This window comes from Colobus angolensis, unplaced genomic scaffold (genome assembly GCF_000951035.1).
Source record: "Colobus angolensis palliatus isolate OR3802 unplaced genomic scaffold, Cang.pa_1.0 Scaffold81, whole genome shotgun sequence".
Taxonomy (NCBI): domain Eukaryota; kingdom Metazoa; phylum Chordata; class Mammalia; order Primates; family Cercopithecidae; genus Colobus; species Colobus angolensis.
The window spans coordinates 7,972,189-7,990,916 of record NW_012121932.1 but is presented as its reverse complement, the minus strand read 5'-3'; the positions used below and the strand labels follow the sequence as shown (position 1 = coordinate 7,990,916).

At 38.6% G+C, this 18,728-nt stretch overlaps 1 protein-coding gene across 5 annotated transcripts in view; it reads right to left on the bottom strand.

Moving 5' to 3' along the window:
- MARK1 (MAP/microtubule affinity-regulating kinase 1) overlaps nt 1-18,722 on the bottom strand; it is a 148,544-nt gene extending 129,822 nt beyond the window's left edge. For all 5 annotated transcript variants that reach the window (XM_011929460.1, XM_011929461.1, XM_011929463.1 and 2 more), the window contains exon 1: nt 18,380-18,722. In XM_011929460.1, coding sequence (XP_011784850.1) covers nt 18,380-18,430 — 51 coding nt within the window. In that variant the 5' untranslated portion in view covers nt 18,431-18,722. The remainder of the gene's footprint in view (nt 1-18,379) is intronic.
- Nucleotides 18,723-18,728: the final 6 nt, after the last annotated feature.

Here is an 18,728-nt window from a genome sequence, read left to right as displayed (position 1 = left end):
CCCAATAACCATCCAACCAGGTGTGTATTGTCTTTGTTTTACAGATAAGGAGACACGCCCAATGTAATACACCTTGTAAAAGGCTGAGCTGGGGATAAACCCCAGGAATGTCCTGTCTACAAAGTTTGCGCTCTTAAACATCATGTAACACCACAGATACGTCCATTCCCACCGAGGACGTCTACGTCACTACACAACTCTCCTCTTCTGTACTCTGCTCTAATTCCCTGCTCACCAAGCCACCTGCAGATAATTCAGCTTCACAGTGGCCCTCTCACACTTAATTTACATTCTAGTAAAACAGAAAGACTTCATGTTGTAATTGTATACTTTTTCTTGATATAAAAAGGAATAAATTCATGATGTAAAATACAGAAGTTTAAAAAACAAAAACCATGTAATTCAGGAACCCTGAGATGTACTTAAAACTGGCAAATTTACTTCTCCCAAGCTTTAATTAAATGAATAATAACAGCAGCATCAGCAGCTGGCACTTCTACTAGGTGTCAGGTACTGTTCTAAGGGCACCATATGTGTTCAATTAGTTAAACAAAACAACAGCTGAATAAGGTAGACACTTTTGTTCCATTTTACATGGAAAGAAACTGAGGTATAAGGAAGTTAAGTGGCTTCCCAAGGTCACATCTAATAAATGCTAGAGCTAGGATTTGAACCCAAGGACTTGAGCTTCAGCGCTTGTGCTCTTAATCAAGAAATTACACTGCCTCTGCATCTGAATTGTGGTATACAAAGGGCAATTACCCCTACTGCCCACACAAACACAGCCTGAGGGCTGAGACAGAGGAGGTGGACAGGGAGTGGCTGAGCCTGTATTTTAATTTTAGAGGCACTTCTCCCTAAGATACTCCCCTATACCCCAAGAAGCTACTTTGGGAGGGCTTTCACTACTGCTTGCCAGGATTTATTACAAGCTGGTAATAAAATAAAACACCTAAATTATCTAAAAATATCGTGTGAAATTCTTTTCCAAACTTCCTAGTTCTTTCATTCTCACAAGAACAAAAACATTACAGCAAACTCATGCCAGAAATTACAATAGGTGTTTCTTCTTTATTATTTATTATTATTTTTTATTATAATTATTATATTACTATTAATTATTATTATTTTATTTTTTTCTGAGATGGGAGTCTCACTGTCACCCAGGCTGGAGTGCAGTGGTATGATCTCGGCTCACTGCAGCCTCCAGCTCACTGCAGCCTCCGCCTCCCAGGTTCAAGCAATTCTCCTGCCTCAGTCTCCCAAGTAGCTGGGATAACAAGTGCCCACCACCACACTCAACTAATTTTTGTATTTTTAGTAGAGATGGAATTTCACCATGTTGGCCGGACTGGTCTCAAACTCCCGACCTCAAGTGATCGGCTAGTCTCAGCCTCCCAAAGTGCTGGGATTACAGGTGTGAGCCACTGTGCCCAACCAGATGTTTGTTCTCTAAATCATTACATTTGATTTACTTTAATACTCTAGTAGTCAGAGCTTTATTCTACGACCTTCAGTTCAGTTATATTTAGTAAATCTAACAAAAACTAGTAATTATTTCCTAATATAAGCTAATAATCATATCAACTTAAATTAACTTTTTGAAGTACACTGAAATTTTAACTGATAACTTTAACTTATGATCATGAACATAAAGAGAAGAACCTCTCCCCAATATACTTCAGATGTTCACCAAAAAACGACCAGAATTTAAAAAGCAAATATTGTATCTACATAGCATCACCTCATATTCTTAAAGTACTCCAATAGTTCCAGGGAATGAATGCATCTTAACTATATACATTTACTAAGCATCCGATGAGTTGCCACTATGTGCACAGCACTATGCTAAAGTATTGTAGGAAGAGGGATGTATTTTATTGACATACTCTTGCTGTTTTTAACCCAGCAAGGCAAGCAATTCTGCAAAGTGCAGGTATCATTGTTTGCTTGATACAGGAGTCAGTAATAGCATTCCTGGTCTCAAGGAGTTTACAGCATTATGTGTGGGACAGGCTTAAGAAAATCACAGTATAGAGGTTGGGTGCAGTGGTTCACGCCTGTAATCCCAGCACTTTGGGAGGCCGAGGCGGGCAGATCACAAGGTCAGGAGATCCAGACCATTCCGGCTAACACGGTTAAACATCGTCTCTACTAAAAATACAAAAAAAATTAGCCGGGTGTGGTGGTGGGTTCCTGTAGTCCCAGCTACTCAGGAGGCTGAGGCAGGAGAATGGTGTGAATCTGGGAGGCGGAGCTTGCAGTGAGCACCACTGCACTCCAGCCTGGGTGACAGAGCGAGATTATCTCAAAAAAAAAAAGAAAAAGAAAATCACTGAACAGTTTGACACTACTGTTACAAAGTACATACGAAGTAAAATTAGCAACTGATAAATACTCAATTCTGGCAGAAAGGGGAGTAGACTCCTCATTGACATACTCTTACCTCTCCTTGTTTTTCTCCCCTCCTTGAGAGGAAGGTAGAAGGGAAAGGTGGAAGTGATCAACCAACCTGGCTCCAACCTTTTCTATTCAAGACTTTCTTCCATAGGATGTTCTTTGGGCAATGGTAGTTAACAATTCACTAATAAGCCAATTCCACTGGTTTAAACAGTGGCTACTAGTACATACTTTATTTCCTTCTAGTTCTGGGTATTTAGGCAATACAGAAAGAATCTAGAGTGGCCAGAAGGATCAATGGCATGATTTAGTAGTGCTATTCAGTTAATAAATAACTTCTGTAGGAAAAAGTACCCAAGACTGTTTATAGGTAAGTAGGTACCAAAATGAGATGTACCAGTAAGAGCCATAAGAAAAAAAGGTTAGTGATTTGACCCAAGATAAACTAGCTTATCCATAGCTTTTTGCTTTCTACTCCTACAGTTGCTTTCCTTTTTTTTTTTTTTTTTGGAGACAAAGTCTCACTCTGTTGCCCAGGCTGGAGTGCAGTGGTGGGATCTCAGCTCACTGCAACCTTTGCCTTGTGGGTACAAGCGATTCTCCTGCCTCAGCCTCCTGAGTAGCTGGGACTACAGGTGCACACCACCATGCCCAGTTAATTTTTTGTATTTTAGTAGAGACAAGGTTTCACCATTGTTGCCCAGGCTGGTCTTGAACTCCTGAACTCAGGCAATCCACCTGCCTCAGCCTCCCAAAGTGCCAGGATAACAGGAATGAGCCATCGTGCCCAGCCAATTAGTTGCTTTTCATTACTAAAAGCAGGTTGGAGACTATCTTTACAAAGCAATCATATCCCTCCTTAAGTAACTGAAGAAGCAGTAATAGAAAGCTAAATCTAACCCAGAACAGAGCAGTAGCTAAATAATCTTTCCCTTTAGTTCAACTATATTCATTACTGATTAAAATCAGAAAGACCAATCACCATTAAAGGACAATGATATACCAATCCTAGTATTTGCTAAATTCTTCTCCTAGCCCCTTTTATCATCCTATTCTTCTGCTCTAAATCTAGAGAAACTCTACTTTCTAGTCTACTAAGTGATTGTTTTATGGTTACCATGGACATCTGTAACCATACTCCCAATACATACCACCAGAGTGAAAAATGTGTGGGATTTCATTATAAAATATGAATCTTTTCTTAACTGGTGTTAATTAAAAAATTATTCTGATGTTTGTAAGGAAAACTTTACTCAAGACTATCGTAATAGGGGTACTACCATGAAGAGAGACAGGTTCAACTCTGAATATTGCAAAGATGGCTAGTGATTTACAGGCAAGGAGCAGAGTGAGAGGGTCAATACATGGAAAAGTACTAAAGGAGACATCAAGGGTAAGGGAGTTCTTGTAAATGACAAGCCAAGGACTCAGACATCAAAGGTGGGGGGTGAAGAACTCAATCAGCTATCAGGGTGGTCAGATATCAAGGGTGATCTCTCACCAAACTGACTCAGGAAGATTCTTTGCTAATTTGGGGTTGTGCAGGCCCAGTAAGGGCAGGAAGGAAATAGAGGGCCAAAGTCAAGGCCTAGTTGAGAACAGGGCTCTGAGCAGCCTAACTACAGTTTGTCAAGAGTCTTTGTCACCAGCACTGGCGTCTCCCCTTTACCAAACCTTTCTCTAATATGCCAAATAAAGTGTACATAAATACTGTATTAAAAGCGCTTTCAGGCTGGGTGTGGTGGCTCATGCCTGCAATTTCAGCAATTTGGGAGGCAGAGGTAGGGTGGCTCGCTTGAGCCCAAGAGTTCAAAACCAGCCTGGGCAACATGTTGAAACTCCCATCTCTATGAAAAAATACAAAAATTAGCCAGGCATGGTGGCGAGCACCTATAATCCCAGCTACTAAGGATACTAAGGAGGCTGAGGCAGATGGATTAATTGAACCCGAAGGCCAAGACTGCAGCAGTGAGCTGTGATCATGCTACTGCACTCTAGCCTGAACAAGACCCTATCTCAAAAAAAAAAAAAAAATTGACCATTAGAAAAGAGCCCACTGAATTTAAAAACTAGAGTGTTTCTAAAGCATGCAGGCACACAGAAAATATTTAATACAAATCTCATCAAGTTGACCCTCCACCTAAATCCTCCAAGAGCTTCTGCGGCCTCCAGGACTAGCTCTTGCTACGGCATGTAAGGCCCCGCCTACTCTCAAGCCAGGCCCTCTCACTAAATGCTGCCCACCTCAGGGCGATGCTCTCCTCTTTTCCACTTCACACTCAGGGACTTTGTGCAAATGCACCTTCCACCCAGAATGCCCTCTTCTTCCCACCAACTCAACTTTCCACAGAGCCACTTGGTGAAGGAGTACTTATCTTTCAAACCTCATTTCAAAGGCTTTCATGAGCACATGCCCTGCCTCTCCTTCCTTCTTTACTCTGTGTTCTGATCAGCTGGATGACAAGGAACTGCAACTTTCTACTGTACTTATTTGTCTCTATGTCTGTCTCCCACTTCTGGCTCTGAGTCACTCCAGAGCAGGGAACAGGTTTCATTTGTCTTTGTATTCTTATCATCTTCAATTGTGATGAAGCAAATAGAAAAGGAAATAAAAGCAAACCCTCTTTTTAAACTGTGAAAGCAGCACTGCTGATCCCAAAAGGAAAGTTAGTCTTGTGAAACCTGTTACCATATACTTTACAGTAGTTCACTAAAATTTGGTACTGTGGCTCAGTTTCTAATTTGTTTACTACCTGGGCTAACCTGATATAGTGGTCAAAACAGTATTAAATAACACTTTCTTAGGAGAAAGATTCAGCCTATAACTAAAGGCACTGTCTTAGTCTCTTTTCTTTTGCTATAACAGAATACGGCAGACTGAGTAACTTATAATGAACAGAAATTTATTTAGCTCACGATTCTGTAGGCTGGGAAGTCAAATATCAAGGGGCTGGCATCTGGTGACGGTCTTCAGCCTGCGTCATCCCATGGTGGAAAGGCAGAATGGCAGAAAGGTAAGCAAGTGTGCAAAAGAGAAAAGCACCATGGGCAGGGCTTGCAACCCACTATCCAGATAACTAACTTGTTACTGAAAAAACATTAAGCCATTCATGAGGGCTCTGACCTTATGACCCAATCATCTCTTATTAGGCCCCATCTCCCACCACTGTTGCATTGGGTATTAAGTTTCTAACACACAAACTTTTGGGAGGCACATTCACACCACAGCAGGCACCATATGGTAAACTCCTTTTTCTGTTGCCATTTCCCTTCCCACTTTATTGTTAACCACATAAACTTGAGGGAAGGGAAGGGAAGAACATGAAATTCCTCTTTTGCCCCTTTCTTACATCTTACACCTATAACAACCACATGTATGTACCTTATTACTTACAGAAAATTCCCTGATATTTTCTACTGTTGTCATCACCTACAAAAGGATTGACTTATCATTTCTTCCATCCTTTTCTAAAATATAGCCATCAACTATGACTGTCTTTTCATTTTCATCATAATATGAGGTTAATTACAATGTAATCATCATCATCATATAAATCAATGTTTTCTAAAACCTAGCCAGTGGATATCTGTGTAAGAATTCCTTAAGGGTTTGGAGAAAGAGAAATTCCTAGACCTCACCTAGAAAAACTGAGCAAGAACATAGAATGGGAGGGAGCAGGAGTTAGGAAATGTAAATTTGAAACAATCTCCTCAGGTGGTTCATAAACCCACTGTATTTGAGAATAAATAAATAAAATAGACCTTGGTTTATTAAATTGTTGAGCACCAAAAAATATGCCAAACACTATGCTAGATAATAAAGGATATAGAGAAATAATGTTGAAAGTGGTCCACAGCCTCAAAATATTTTCAATTTAGCTAGAAAGTAAAAGTTTATATGCGGAAGAATTAGAGAACAATGCTAAACTCTGTGGCACAGAATGGCCTCTAAACTACAGTCCAAGGTATTTTTAGCTTCGAAATGTGTAAGTATGGACTCCCATAGGAATACCAATAAATTACATATGAATTACTTTATAAATAGATTATGCATATGAAAAAATATAGTATAAAAAATTTTGGAGATATATTGAATTCTGACGGTACAAACTTTTCAGTGATTAGTAAAATATTATTAATGTTATACAATACAAATGAATGTTTCTTGAGTTTGCAAATGTTGGCTTAACAATTTGTGATAAAGAACTGAAGGACTGATTATAAGTCCAGTTCATGTTGCTACTTGATTTCAATGACTGTCATGGCTAAAGAGAGCATCTCACACAAATGGAAGTAGTGGACAACTGCTTGCATTTATTTAATTATGATGCTCATATTTCAATCTATTCACCAATTATGCGAAAGTTCTGTTAGATTTCCACTTTGCCCGAGCCATTCTTGAAAATTAATCATTCTAACAATTGTAACAAATGATTTCAAAAATCTAGTAAATTTTCAAATGAAAGATTTATAAACAGAAAATTATGCACATTTTAAAGTATACTGATATGAGAATTTCAGAATGACACATGGTTTAGGAACATAAGTATGGAAATTTACATAAGTATGGAACATAAGTATGGAAATCCCATAAGTATGTAAATTTCTAAAGACCCATTTACAAAAAGTTTATTCCAGAATTTCTACAGTGCAGTAGGCATGATATTATAAGGGGTACTCCAAAATAGTCCATATTTTTTACATGAATTACTGACCTATAAGAGAGTACGAGAGACCTCCAAGGTCAAAACAAAAACAAGTAAACAAACATAAAAAAAATCAACAAACAACAGCCAAAAGTTACCACAAAAGCCTGAGTTACCCTGGAGTCAAATACTAAGCCTTGGACTCACTACAGGGTTAGAGAGCTGAATCTACAACTCCCAGGAATCCCTACAGGACCTAAAGAGCCCCAGGTCAGTAGGGGTTCCCAACAGAAGCAAACCCAATCCCTCTCTGAAGGAAGCATCCTCAATTTAGGCCCCCAAGTTTCACACAAATAACAATCAGGCAAAGAGGAGCTCAGCATCAAATACCAGCACATTCAATAAGAAACAACCATAGTGAATGACACCATCAAATACCAGCACATTCAATAAGAAACAACGTAGTGAATGAGAATTAGCAGATAATCTAACCTCCTAGGGACTTCAGATAACGGAACTACCAGAAACAGAGTGCAAATTACTATATATTAAACGTTCAAGGAAATGAAGATGAAATCATGAAATAAGCAAGGTCCAAGAATCTACTTAAAAAGGCAGACAAGCTTAAAAGAAATTAAAAATATGATAAATGAAATTGAAAATTCAACAGACGGGGGAAAAGAAGAGTGGAGCATGGATCCAATGCTCTGATTTTTAGGGGACTGCCAGAGGGACAGGTTTTAGATGCTGACAGAATCCAGCTTACACTAGACGTCACTACAAAAAAATCAATGAAACACGTAGGAATACAGCAAGAGAGGATAAGAGGGACAAAAACCTACAAGACAGAAAACAGTTAACAAAATGGCAATAGTAAGTCCTTCCCTATCACTGATTGCACCAAATGTAGATGGAGTAAACACCATAATCAAAAGACAGAGTTGTTGAATGGATTAAAAACATAAGATCCAACTATATGTTGTGTACAAGAGATTCACTTTAGATTTAAGGACACCCACAGGCTAAAAATTAAAGGGTGAAATAACCAAAAGAGAGCAGAGAGCAGAGATAGCCAAACTTACATCAGATAAAACAGATTTTTTTTTTTTTTTTTTTTTTAGAGGGAGTCTCACTTTGTCGCCCAGGCTGGAGTGCAGTGGCCGGATTTCAGCTCACTGTAAGCTCCACTTCCCGGGTTTATGCCATTCTCCTGCCTCAGCCTCCCAAGTAGCTGGGACTACAGGCGCCCGCCCCCACGCCCAGCAGTAGAGACGGAGTTTCACCGTGTTAGCCAGGATGGTCTCGATCTCCTGACCTCGTGATCCGCCCGTCTCGGCCTCCCAAAGTGCTAGGATTACAGGCTTGAGCCACCGCGCCCGGCCTAAAACACATCTTATGTCAAAAACCATCACAAGAGACAAAGAAGAATATTAAGTAACGATAAAAGATCAATTCATGAGGAAGCTATAACAATTATAAATATATATGTATCCAACATCACAGCAGAAACAAACAGGCAGGAATAGACAGCAACATACAATAAAAGATTTCAATACCCTACATTCAATAATGATAGAATATCTAGATAGAAGATCAATAAGGAAACAGAGGACCTGAAGAACACTGTAGAACAAATTGACCTAATGGACATATAGACATACAGAGCATTCCACCCAACAGCAGCACAATATAAATTCTTCTCAAGCACACACAGAACATTCTCCAGGACCAATAACAAAAATACAACAGCAAAACTTATGGGATGCAGCAAAAGCAGCACTAAGAGGGAAGTTTATCGTGACTTCATTAAAAAACGCCTACATTAAAGAATAAGAGTCTGGGTGTGGTGGCTCTTGCCTGTAATCCCAGCACTTTGGGAGGCCAAGGTGGGCAGATCACTTGAGGTTGGAGTTTTAAATCAGCCTGGCCAACATGGTGAAACCCCGTCTCTTCTAAAAATACAAAAACTAGCCAGGTATGGTGGCGGGCACCTGTAATCCCAGATACTCAGGAGGCTGAGGCAGGAGAATCACTTGAACCCAGGAAGCAGAGGCTGCAGTGAGCCAAGATCACGCCATAGCTCTCCAGCGTGGATGACAGAGCAAGACTCTATCTCAAACAAAAAAAAAGAGAAAGACCTCAAATAAATAATCTAACTCAACACCTCAAGGACTAGAGAAAGAAGAGCAAACTAACTCAAAATTTAGCAGAAGAAAGGAAATAAAAAAGATTAGAGTAGAAATAAACTAGTGAACACAAAAATAGAAAAAAAATCAATGAAAGACTTGGTTTTTTGAAAAGATCAACAAATTGAGAAACCTGACTTAAGAAAAAAAAAAGACAGGACTCAAAATTGGAAATGAAAGAGAAAGTATTACAAGTGATATAAGATACTACCATGAATAATCATCTTCCAACAAATCAGATAACATCAAAGAAAGGTATAAATTCCTAGAAACATACAACTTACCGTGATGGTTAATTTTATATGTCAGCTTGACTGGGCTAAGGAATGCTCAGACAGCTGGCAAAATATTATTTTGGGGTATATCCAAGAGAGTTTTTCCAGAAGAGGTTAGCATTTTGATCAGCAACTGAACAAAGCATATACTTTCATCAATGTAGGCAAGTATCATTCCATCCATTGAGAGAGCCCGATTGGAATATAAAGAAAAAAAAATACCTCACTCCTGTAATCCCAGCACTGTGGGAGGCCGAGGCGGGCGGATCACGAGGTCAGGAGATCAAGACCATCCTGGCTAACACGGTGAAACCCCGTCTCTACTAAAAATATAAAAAAAATTAGCCGGGGGCGGTGGTGGGCGCCTGTAGTACCAGCTACTCGGGAGGCTGAGGCAGGAGAATGGCGCGAACCCGGGAGGCGGGGCTTGCAGTGAGCAGAGATAGCGCCACTGCACTCCAGCCTGGACGACAGAGGGAGACTCCGACTCCATCTCAAAAAAAAAAAAAAAAACCAGAAAAGTTTTCTCTCTTCTTCAGCTGGGATATTCATCTTATCCTGCTTGCAGGCATCAGAGCTACTGGTTCTTGGGCCTTCAGACACAGACTGAATTATATCACTGGTTTTCCTGGTTCTCCCACTTGCAGATGAAACACTGTGAGACTTTATGGCCTCCATAATCACAGGAACCAGTTCCCATAATAAATCTTCTCATATATCTATGTATAGTCTATTGGATTTTTTTCTCTGGAGAACCCTGATAAACCTACAAAAAGTAAGTTATGAAAAAACAGAAATCTAAACAAAGCTATAACTATTAAGGAGATTGAATTAGGAATCAAAAACCTTCCAACAACGATAAGCCCAAGCCCAGATGGCTTCACTAGTGAATTCTACTAAACATTTAAAGAAGAATTAAAACCAACCCTTTCAAACTCTTCCCCAAAAAGAAGAGAATACTTCCTAACTCATTTTATAAAGCCAGCATTACCATGATACAAAAACCAGAAAAAGTCACTACAGGAAAAGAAAACTACAAGTCAATATCCCTAATGCATATCAATATAAAAATTCTCAGGAAAAAAAAAAAAAAAACCTAGCAATTGAAATTCAACGGCACATTAGAAGGATCACATACCATGCCCAAGAGGGAATTATCCCTAGGATACAAGGATGGCTCAACACAGAAAAATCAATGTGATATATACCACATTAATAGAAGGAAAATTAAAACTGCCTCATCATCTCCATAGATGCAGAAAAAGCATTGACACAATTCAATACCTTTTCATGATTAAAAATGCCACTCAACAAAATAAAAATAGAAAAAAATTACATCAACATAAAAAAGACCATATATAAAAAGCCCACAACTAATATAACACTCAGCGGTAGAAAACAAAGGTTTCCCTTTAAGATCAAGAACAAGACAAGGATGCCCATTCTTGCCACTTCTATTTAACATAGTATTAGAAGTCCTAGGCAGAGCAGTTAGACAAGAAAAAAATAAATAAATAAAAGGTATCCAAGTCAGAAAGAAGTAAAATTATCACTGTTTGTAGATGAGATTATTTTATATGTAGAAAACCCTAAGGATTCCAAATACCAAACAAAGAACTGCTAGAAAGAATAAACAAATTCAACAGTTTCAGGCTACAAAATCAATGTACAAAAGTCAGTGACATTTTTATGCACTAACGAAGAACTATCCTAATGGCATTTTTTACAGAAACAAAAAAAAATTATAAAATTCATATGGAACCACAAAGGACCCGGAAGGGCCTAAACAATCTTCAGAAAGAACAAAGCCTCACACTTACTGGCTTCAAAACATATTGCAAAGCTATGGTAATCAAAATAGTATAGTACTAGCTTAAAGACAGAGATATACATGAAGAACAGAATAGAGAGCTCAGAAAGGAACCCATGCATACACAGTCAAATGATTTTCAACATGGATCCCAAAAATTCACAATGGGTAAAGCACAGTGTTTTCAACAAACGGTGCTGGGAAAATGGATATATATATATATATATGCAAAAGAATGACACTGGACCCTCATTTGATATCATACACAAAAATATCTCAAAAGGGATTAAAGATTTAAATTTAAGACCTGAATTATAAAACTCCTGGAAGAAAACATAGAAGAGCTTAGGACTAAATCAAACTAAAAAGCTTCTGCACATCAAAGAAAACAACAGAGTGAAAAAGCACACTACAGTATGAGCAAAACTATACACAAACTTGATTAAAAAAACTTGATTTTTAAATGTGCAAAGGAGTTGAATAGACATTTCTCTAAAGAAGACACACAAATGGCCAAGAGGTATATAAAAAGATGATGAGCATCACAAATCATCCGGGCAATGCAAATCAAAACCACAGTAAGATATTTACTCTACAACTGTTAGGATAGTTATTATTTTAAAAACCATAAAACAAAAATAAAATAAAAATAGAAAATAAACATTGGTGAAGATGTACAGAAATTGCAACCCTTGTGCACTGTTGGTGGAAATGTAAAATACTGCAGCTGCTATGAAAAACGATATGAAGTCTCCTCAGAATATTAAAAATAGACTTACCATTTGACCCAGTAGAACTACCATATGACCTAACAATAGAACTAACATATAATCCATTTCTGGGTATTTATCCAAAAAACTAAAATCAAGATCTCAAAGAGATCTTTGCACTCCCATATTTATTAATGTATTATTTATGAGAGCCAATAAGTAGAAGCAACCCAAATGTCCATCAGCAGATAAATGGATAAACAAAACAAGGTACATAATACAATGGAATATTATTCAGCTATAAAAAGAAGGAAATCCTGTCATATGCTACAACATGGATTAACCTTAAGGGCATTGTGCTAAAATGAAATAAGCCAGTTACAGAGGATAAATCGTGCTACATGATCCCATTTTTGTGAGGTATCTAAAGTAGTCAGACTCATCTAAGCAGAAAGTAAGAATGGTGGTTGCCAGGGTCTGGACAGAAAGGGAAATAGGGAGTTGCTGTTCAATATGTACACAGTTTCAGTCACACAAGATGAAAAATTTCTAGAGATGTGCTGTACAATATTGCGCCTATAGATGAAATTGGAGGTCATTATGTTAAGTGAAATAAGCCAAGTACAGAGAGACAAATATGTTCTCACTCATATGTGGGAGCTAAAAAAGCGATCTCATGAAGATAGAGTAGATTGGTGGTTAACAAAGGCTAGAAAGGGTTAGCAGGAAGGGAAAGATGAAAAGAGATTGCTTAATGAGTATAAACATACACTTAGAAGGAAAACACCTAGTGTTCAATAGATCACTCAGGTGAGCAGAGTTAACATTAATCGATGTGCATTTCAAAATAGCTAGAATAATTTTAATGTTCCTAGTATAATGAAAAGATCAATATGTAAAGTGATAGATATCCCAGTTGCCTTAATTTGATTATATGAATGTATCAAATTAACACATATACCCCTAAAATATGCACTAATAGATCTAATACATATCATAAAATTAAATAAAAAATAAGACGTGAAAAAATAAATAAATAAAATTGCCACCTTACCACCACTAAAATCTACTCCCTCCCCACCAAAAATACTGTACTGTACACTTAACAATTTGTTACAAGGGTGTATCTGATGGATGCTTTTTACCACAATGAAAAAAAATTCAACAGATAGGTTAACAGGGTTATATACAGCTGAAGAAAGATCAAAACATATATGGTAACTATAGGATAGGTTATACTACAGATTGGAGTACAAAGAAACAAGGAAAGAGGAGGAAAAACATGAATGACAGGTTAAACATGAAGGATAGAATGATAAATTTTAGCACATCTAACCAGAGTGCCAGAAATACTATATAGAACAGAGGTAAGGTAACATTCAAAGACATAATGGTTGGTACATTTCCATAACTGATGAGACATATGAATCCACATAAGATAGAGACAGACAGAAAGGATCACACACCAAATAGCAGACGACTCCTGAACAGAAATAATGTAAATCAATAGACAACGGAATACTACCTTCTGAGTGGTGAAAGGAATCAAACTATCAACCTAGAGTTACAGACTAAGCAAAGCTATCTTTTAAGAATTAGGGCAAAATATGTCTTCAGATCTAAAAAAGTTCATGACTAACAATCCTTCACCAAAAGAACTTCCAAAGATACTCATCAGGAAAAGAGAAAATGACCCCCAAAGGAAAGAATGAGATGGAAGAAGAAAAATAATAACAACAACAATAATAACAACTTTAAAATCATGTGTCTAATTCTATACGACCTGGATTTTTATTAAAAAAAAAAAAAAAGAAGACGTAATAATAGCATGTAGGTCAAAAGTGAAGTGATAGACATTAAATACATTTCTTCTTCCAATGTATTGCCCTGCACACCCACTGTAGAGACCAGTGATGCGGACTATATACATCCACCACTGTTCAGCTACAACAATATTAGCTGCAATCATTTCAGAAGTCTTGTTAAAACAATGAGACAAGCCATAAAGGATTTGTAAATTTGATATGAAGGGACAAGTGCAAGGCACTCCACACAGTAAACAGCAAAGGTTCAGAAGTAGGGATAAGGATGGCATATCCTGTTCTTCCTCTAATAAGTATCTTACTCCACCTCATATGCTCTTCTAAAATCTTCTTTTTTTTTTTTTTTTAACAGGGTTCTCACTCTGTCACCCGGGCTGGAGTGCAGCAGTGTGATCTTGGCTCACTGCAGCCTTGATCTCCTGGGCTCAAGCAACCCTCCCACCTCAGCCTCCGTAGTAGCTGTGACTGACTACAGACATATACCACCATGCCCAGCTCATATTTGTATTTTTAGTGGAGACAGGGTTTCTCCATGTTGCCCATGCTGGTCTTGAATTCCTAGATTCAAGCAATCCTCCCACCTCGCCCCACAAAGTGCTGGGATTAGAGGCGTGAGTCACTCTTCTAAAATCTTTAAGACACAAAACAAAATAAAACAAAAAAACACGTTCTAGAAGTACTAGCATGAGTACAGTAATGGTGGAAGCTGTCGGATTTTCATTATTAACCTTGAAGGATAGAATTATTAACGTTGGGTAGGTCACTAAATTTTCTCTCTGAAGGCTTCATTCAGCCTCTCAGGTTGTAATACATAATGTCTACCCTCACCAATGTCACCAATATACTTTGGCGATAAATGAAAAAATTCAAAAGGGGTGTTACAGCACTGATTTCTTATATACCAATACTAGTCACTGTGCTGGGCACTGGCAACACAGACTAAGGGAAACAAAGTCAGGCAACTAGATGCTATGTGATAAATACTGTGACATGTGAAGGATGCACAGGATACTGAGAAAATCCAAGGGTAGTGGCAAAGGTATGCTTTTCCTCTTGCTTCTTCATGCCATTAACAATGATTCTCACAGGACAAACTACTGATGGCAACCTTAGTTACAATAGGTAATCATTATAACCACCACCATGAATTTCAGTATGTCACAAGACTCAACATCAAGAGTCTTTTTTTGTTAAAGACTTTTTAATCGAACCGAATTCAATTTTAAAACCTCCCAAGAAGTAGTCAAAAGAGTTTTCTTCATACTGATCAAAATTTCATCACAGATAGCTAGGCTGAGCATTTTTGACCCATTAATAATTATCATAATCAGAGTTTTTCCCAAATACTAAAAATTTTTTTATCGTTTCATTAAAAAACACTTAAGAGTAATGATAATATATTATCTACATCCATGGTGGAATTATCCAAATAAAATCTAACAAGAAAAAATGAAAAATATTTTTTACTTTTTCTGGACTTACTGTTTATAATCTAAAATCAAACACATTTTGCATTGATTATATTATCTGCAACACGTATTTTTTTACTTTACTACGAAGTGTTTATTGCCTTAAAAGTTAATCATTGGTTGTCCTGTTGTATTTAGCCCATTCAGGCCTATTAACAAGGCACACACAGATCTTGCATCAAAGAAAATACTCCTGAAAAAGTACACACAGACTGTCCTTAGAGAAAAGCAATGCTTTCTCATTCTACTATATATAGTAGTAGTATATAACAGATCAGTGCTATAATATTCCTCTTTTGGGATTTTTAATTTATCCTGAATATATATTAGTGACACTGAGAAGGGTAGATATTATATACATTCCCAAGGAGACAAAATCCAAATACGTTATATGGATGACCAAAGAAATGTTTATATTAACTGCAAATGACAACGAAATATCAAGATGGTGTTTTAAATTACTGTATTTGTTGATTTTAATTTCTAAGGATAATAAAATGTTTTTGGTTAGCATCCTTGATACACCAAAGGACTTAGAACCCTTTAATAGTCATATGAATATAAAAGTTTCATAAACTATTTTTAAAAATATGTCATGTAATTGAAAATAACTACAAACAAACATACATTCTGGCTGCCATACTGGCATTAATATATTAGCTAACAAGCAGGTTTGTTACTTTATTTCATGGATGAGAAGTAAAAAGGGATGATGCCACTTACTATCAACTACAGAATAAAGAGAGTCACCAATGGTGATTTAGTAGCCATCAGTGGTGGCCTCTTTGATAAACACCTATAACACCTATAAACCAATTTAGCCCTATTTACACAATGTCTTCTACTATACATTATTTGTTTGGGATTATTATTTCTGTAAGCTCCTTGCGGGGTGGGGGTGGGAGATCTTAAACACTACTTCTGTATCCCCTTCCCAACCCTTTACCTAACAAACGAATGTGCTGAGTGCATACTTATTGACAGTTGTCATATAATAGATATTTTCCATAGCAATTAGGAGAAAATAAGGATGTGGGTAGAGTAAGCTAAATGGAGATATCATTATGTACAACACAATAAGGCACAAGACCATAAAAGTGACTTTGAAATAACATGTTTAGAAATAGCAAATCAGTTTACACAGCATAATCATTTTCAGAAGGCACTCATAACAAAATTTATCATACTATTATTGCTTAGCTTTAAAATCCTTTTTTGTGTGTTCTTACATGAGAAGCTGCATTTTGTACTATTCCTTAATGCATATTTCTATAATTATATCTCATGTCTTTATGAAGTACCTTATTCATACAAGTATGAGAAGAGCTATAAAAATCTAAAAGAAAATAAAAACAATGTATTTTTCCATTCTTCCTGGGTTAACACATACAGTAATTTGCTAATAAAAACAAAGGTTATCATCTGTCTTACTTTTCATTCACACTCTTGAATGACAGGCATTTTTTTAGAGTTCCTGTTAGAAAAATTCCGTGCCAACTCGGCTTTAAAATCAACTTAAACCAAAATATCCATCTTTTTCTCTGACCTTGTTCAATCTCTCAATCAAAACTGTGTATCAATTACATTTTCTAAAATAGTTATGATGCAAATGAACTAATTTGATTTGAACTAAAATGATCCTAATTTATGATAGCAGCAGCCTTACGCTATCTTTCCCATTTTAAATGCACGGCGCTAGAGAAGACAAAAGCATACTCTGAAACATCTTCACAGGTCCTCTAACAATGGTCTCTTACTAGAATTTCTTCTTTGTATAATTATATTAAATTTCTGTGCTCCCCTCCTAAGATGAAATCATCTGTTTATACCCCCTCCAACAACTCAGAAGTGAGCTTGTATCCTTTCTCTCATGCCTTTTGTCTAAGAACACCAAAGCGCTTCGTTATTTTATTTTACCAACCCGATGAAGTCAGTGGTACATCAAAAGCTGGACGGCTGATAAGATAACTAGACAGAGGTCTGGACAGTTGACCAAAACTTAGTACCCCTCTAGGTCCTTAAAATCAGTGGGAAAATCAGCCAAGCTCTATTTACAGGTCTTGAGTATTTTAAACAAAAACAAAAACAAGAAAACCTTCCCACAAAGGAACTTGCACGCGCACACACACACACACACACACACACACACACAAAACTGTACTTTTCAGAAGGTGGAAATACAAGGGGTCTTGTTCTTTTCGTTTTTCAAGAGCTTAAAAGCCAGGGACATCTGCATTTTGATAACAGCTCCTGAGGGCAATCAGATCAAAGACATAGAAAATCCCTCCTTCAAAGATGTGCACCTTGTGACACTTCAAGAAGGAGGAGAGATATTTAAAGTAAAACCTGCCCTGCATCATTATCACTGACTTAAGGAAGAGATTAAAAAGCCCTTGGCTTCATGTGGCTTTTCAACATTTTGCTGTAACCCCAGGGCCATAGATGCTGTTCGTGAAATTCTTCTACTCATCTCTACTAAGAGTGTCACAGCAAGATAAACTCATATACAAACACGCACACATCTCCACTTCCATTCCCATCCTTCTCCCTTTGGGGCCCATGACCCAAAATGTGGACACAATGTTACAAAAAGCAAAGTCATGGGGCAATGCGGGGGGAGGAGGGGAGGGTGCAAAGGATTGAAAGATCCAGAAAAGCAAGAGTGAGAGGTAGCCGGCTCGTCTGCTATTGTAAAGCAAGCATTCATTCGGGTGGGGGCACAGCATGCAGAGGTAGAAATAAAGCAATCCTGACTGCCCACTCTGCCATCCCATTCTGCCTCTCTGCCCTCCATCACCCCATCCGCTCCTGGAGGACCACCTCCGAGCGAGAGGGCGCCACTTACGGTTCCACACCCTCACCCTTGAGGGGAAACAAGAGAAATGGGGTTGGAATGAAGAATAGGGCTGAGCAGTGGGTGACGGTCATGCTGGGCTCCAGGTGGAGACCCTGCCCCGGGTGGCCGCGTGGAGGCACGGGGGGCGGCCCAAGCGCGAGTGAAGTGGGGATCAGAGGAGGGTCTCACCCCCAACGCTCCCGAGAGAGGCTCCGGTTACTCACATTTTCCGTGTCCCGCTCGTTCACCGTCGGCAATGGCGTCCGGGCCGACATTTTGTGCGGGCAGTGGGGTCTGGCCGGGGTCTCGCCGGCCCGGCTGGGGTGCGGGCCCCGGGGGCGACAGGAAAGGGTTGCGGACGCGAGCACAAGACCAGGGCGAGCGGCTCCCGCAGGCCGCGGAGCGGTGCAACAAGCGGCCCCGGCCGGGGAGAGAGAGAAGAGGACGCGGAGGAAGAGGAGGGGGAGCCGCTTCCCGCGGCGGCGCCGCCGGGGTACGCGGACAGTAACGAGGGAGGGCTTCAAGCGAGGCGGTTGCCCGGCGCTGGCGGGGCGGCGAGGCTGGCAGGATGCG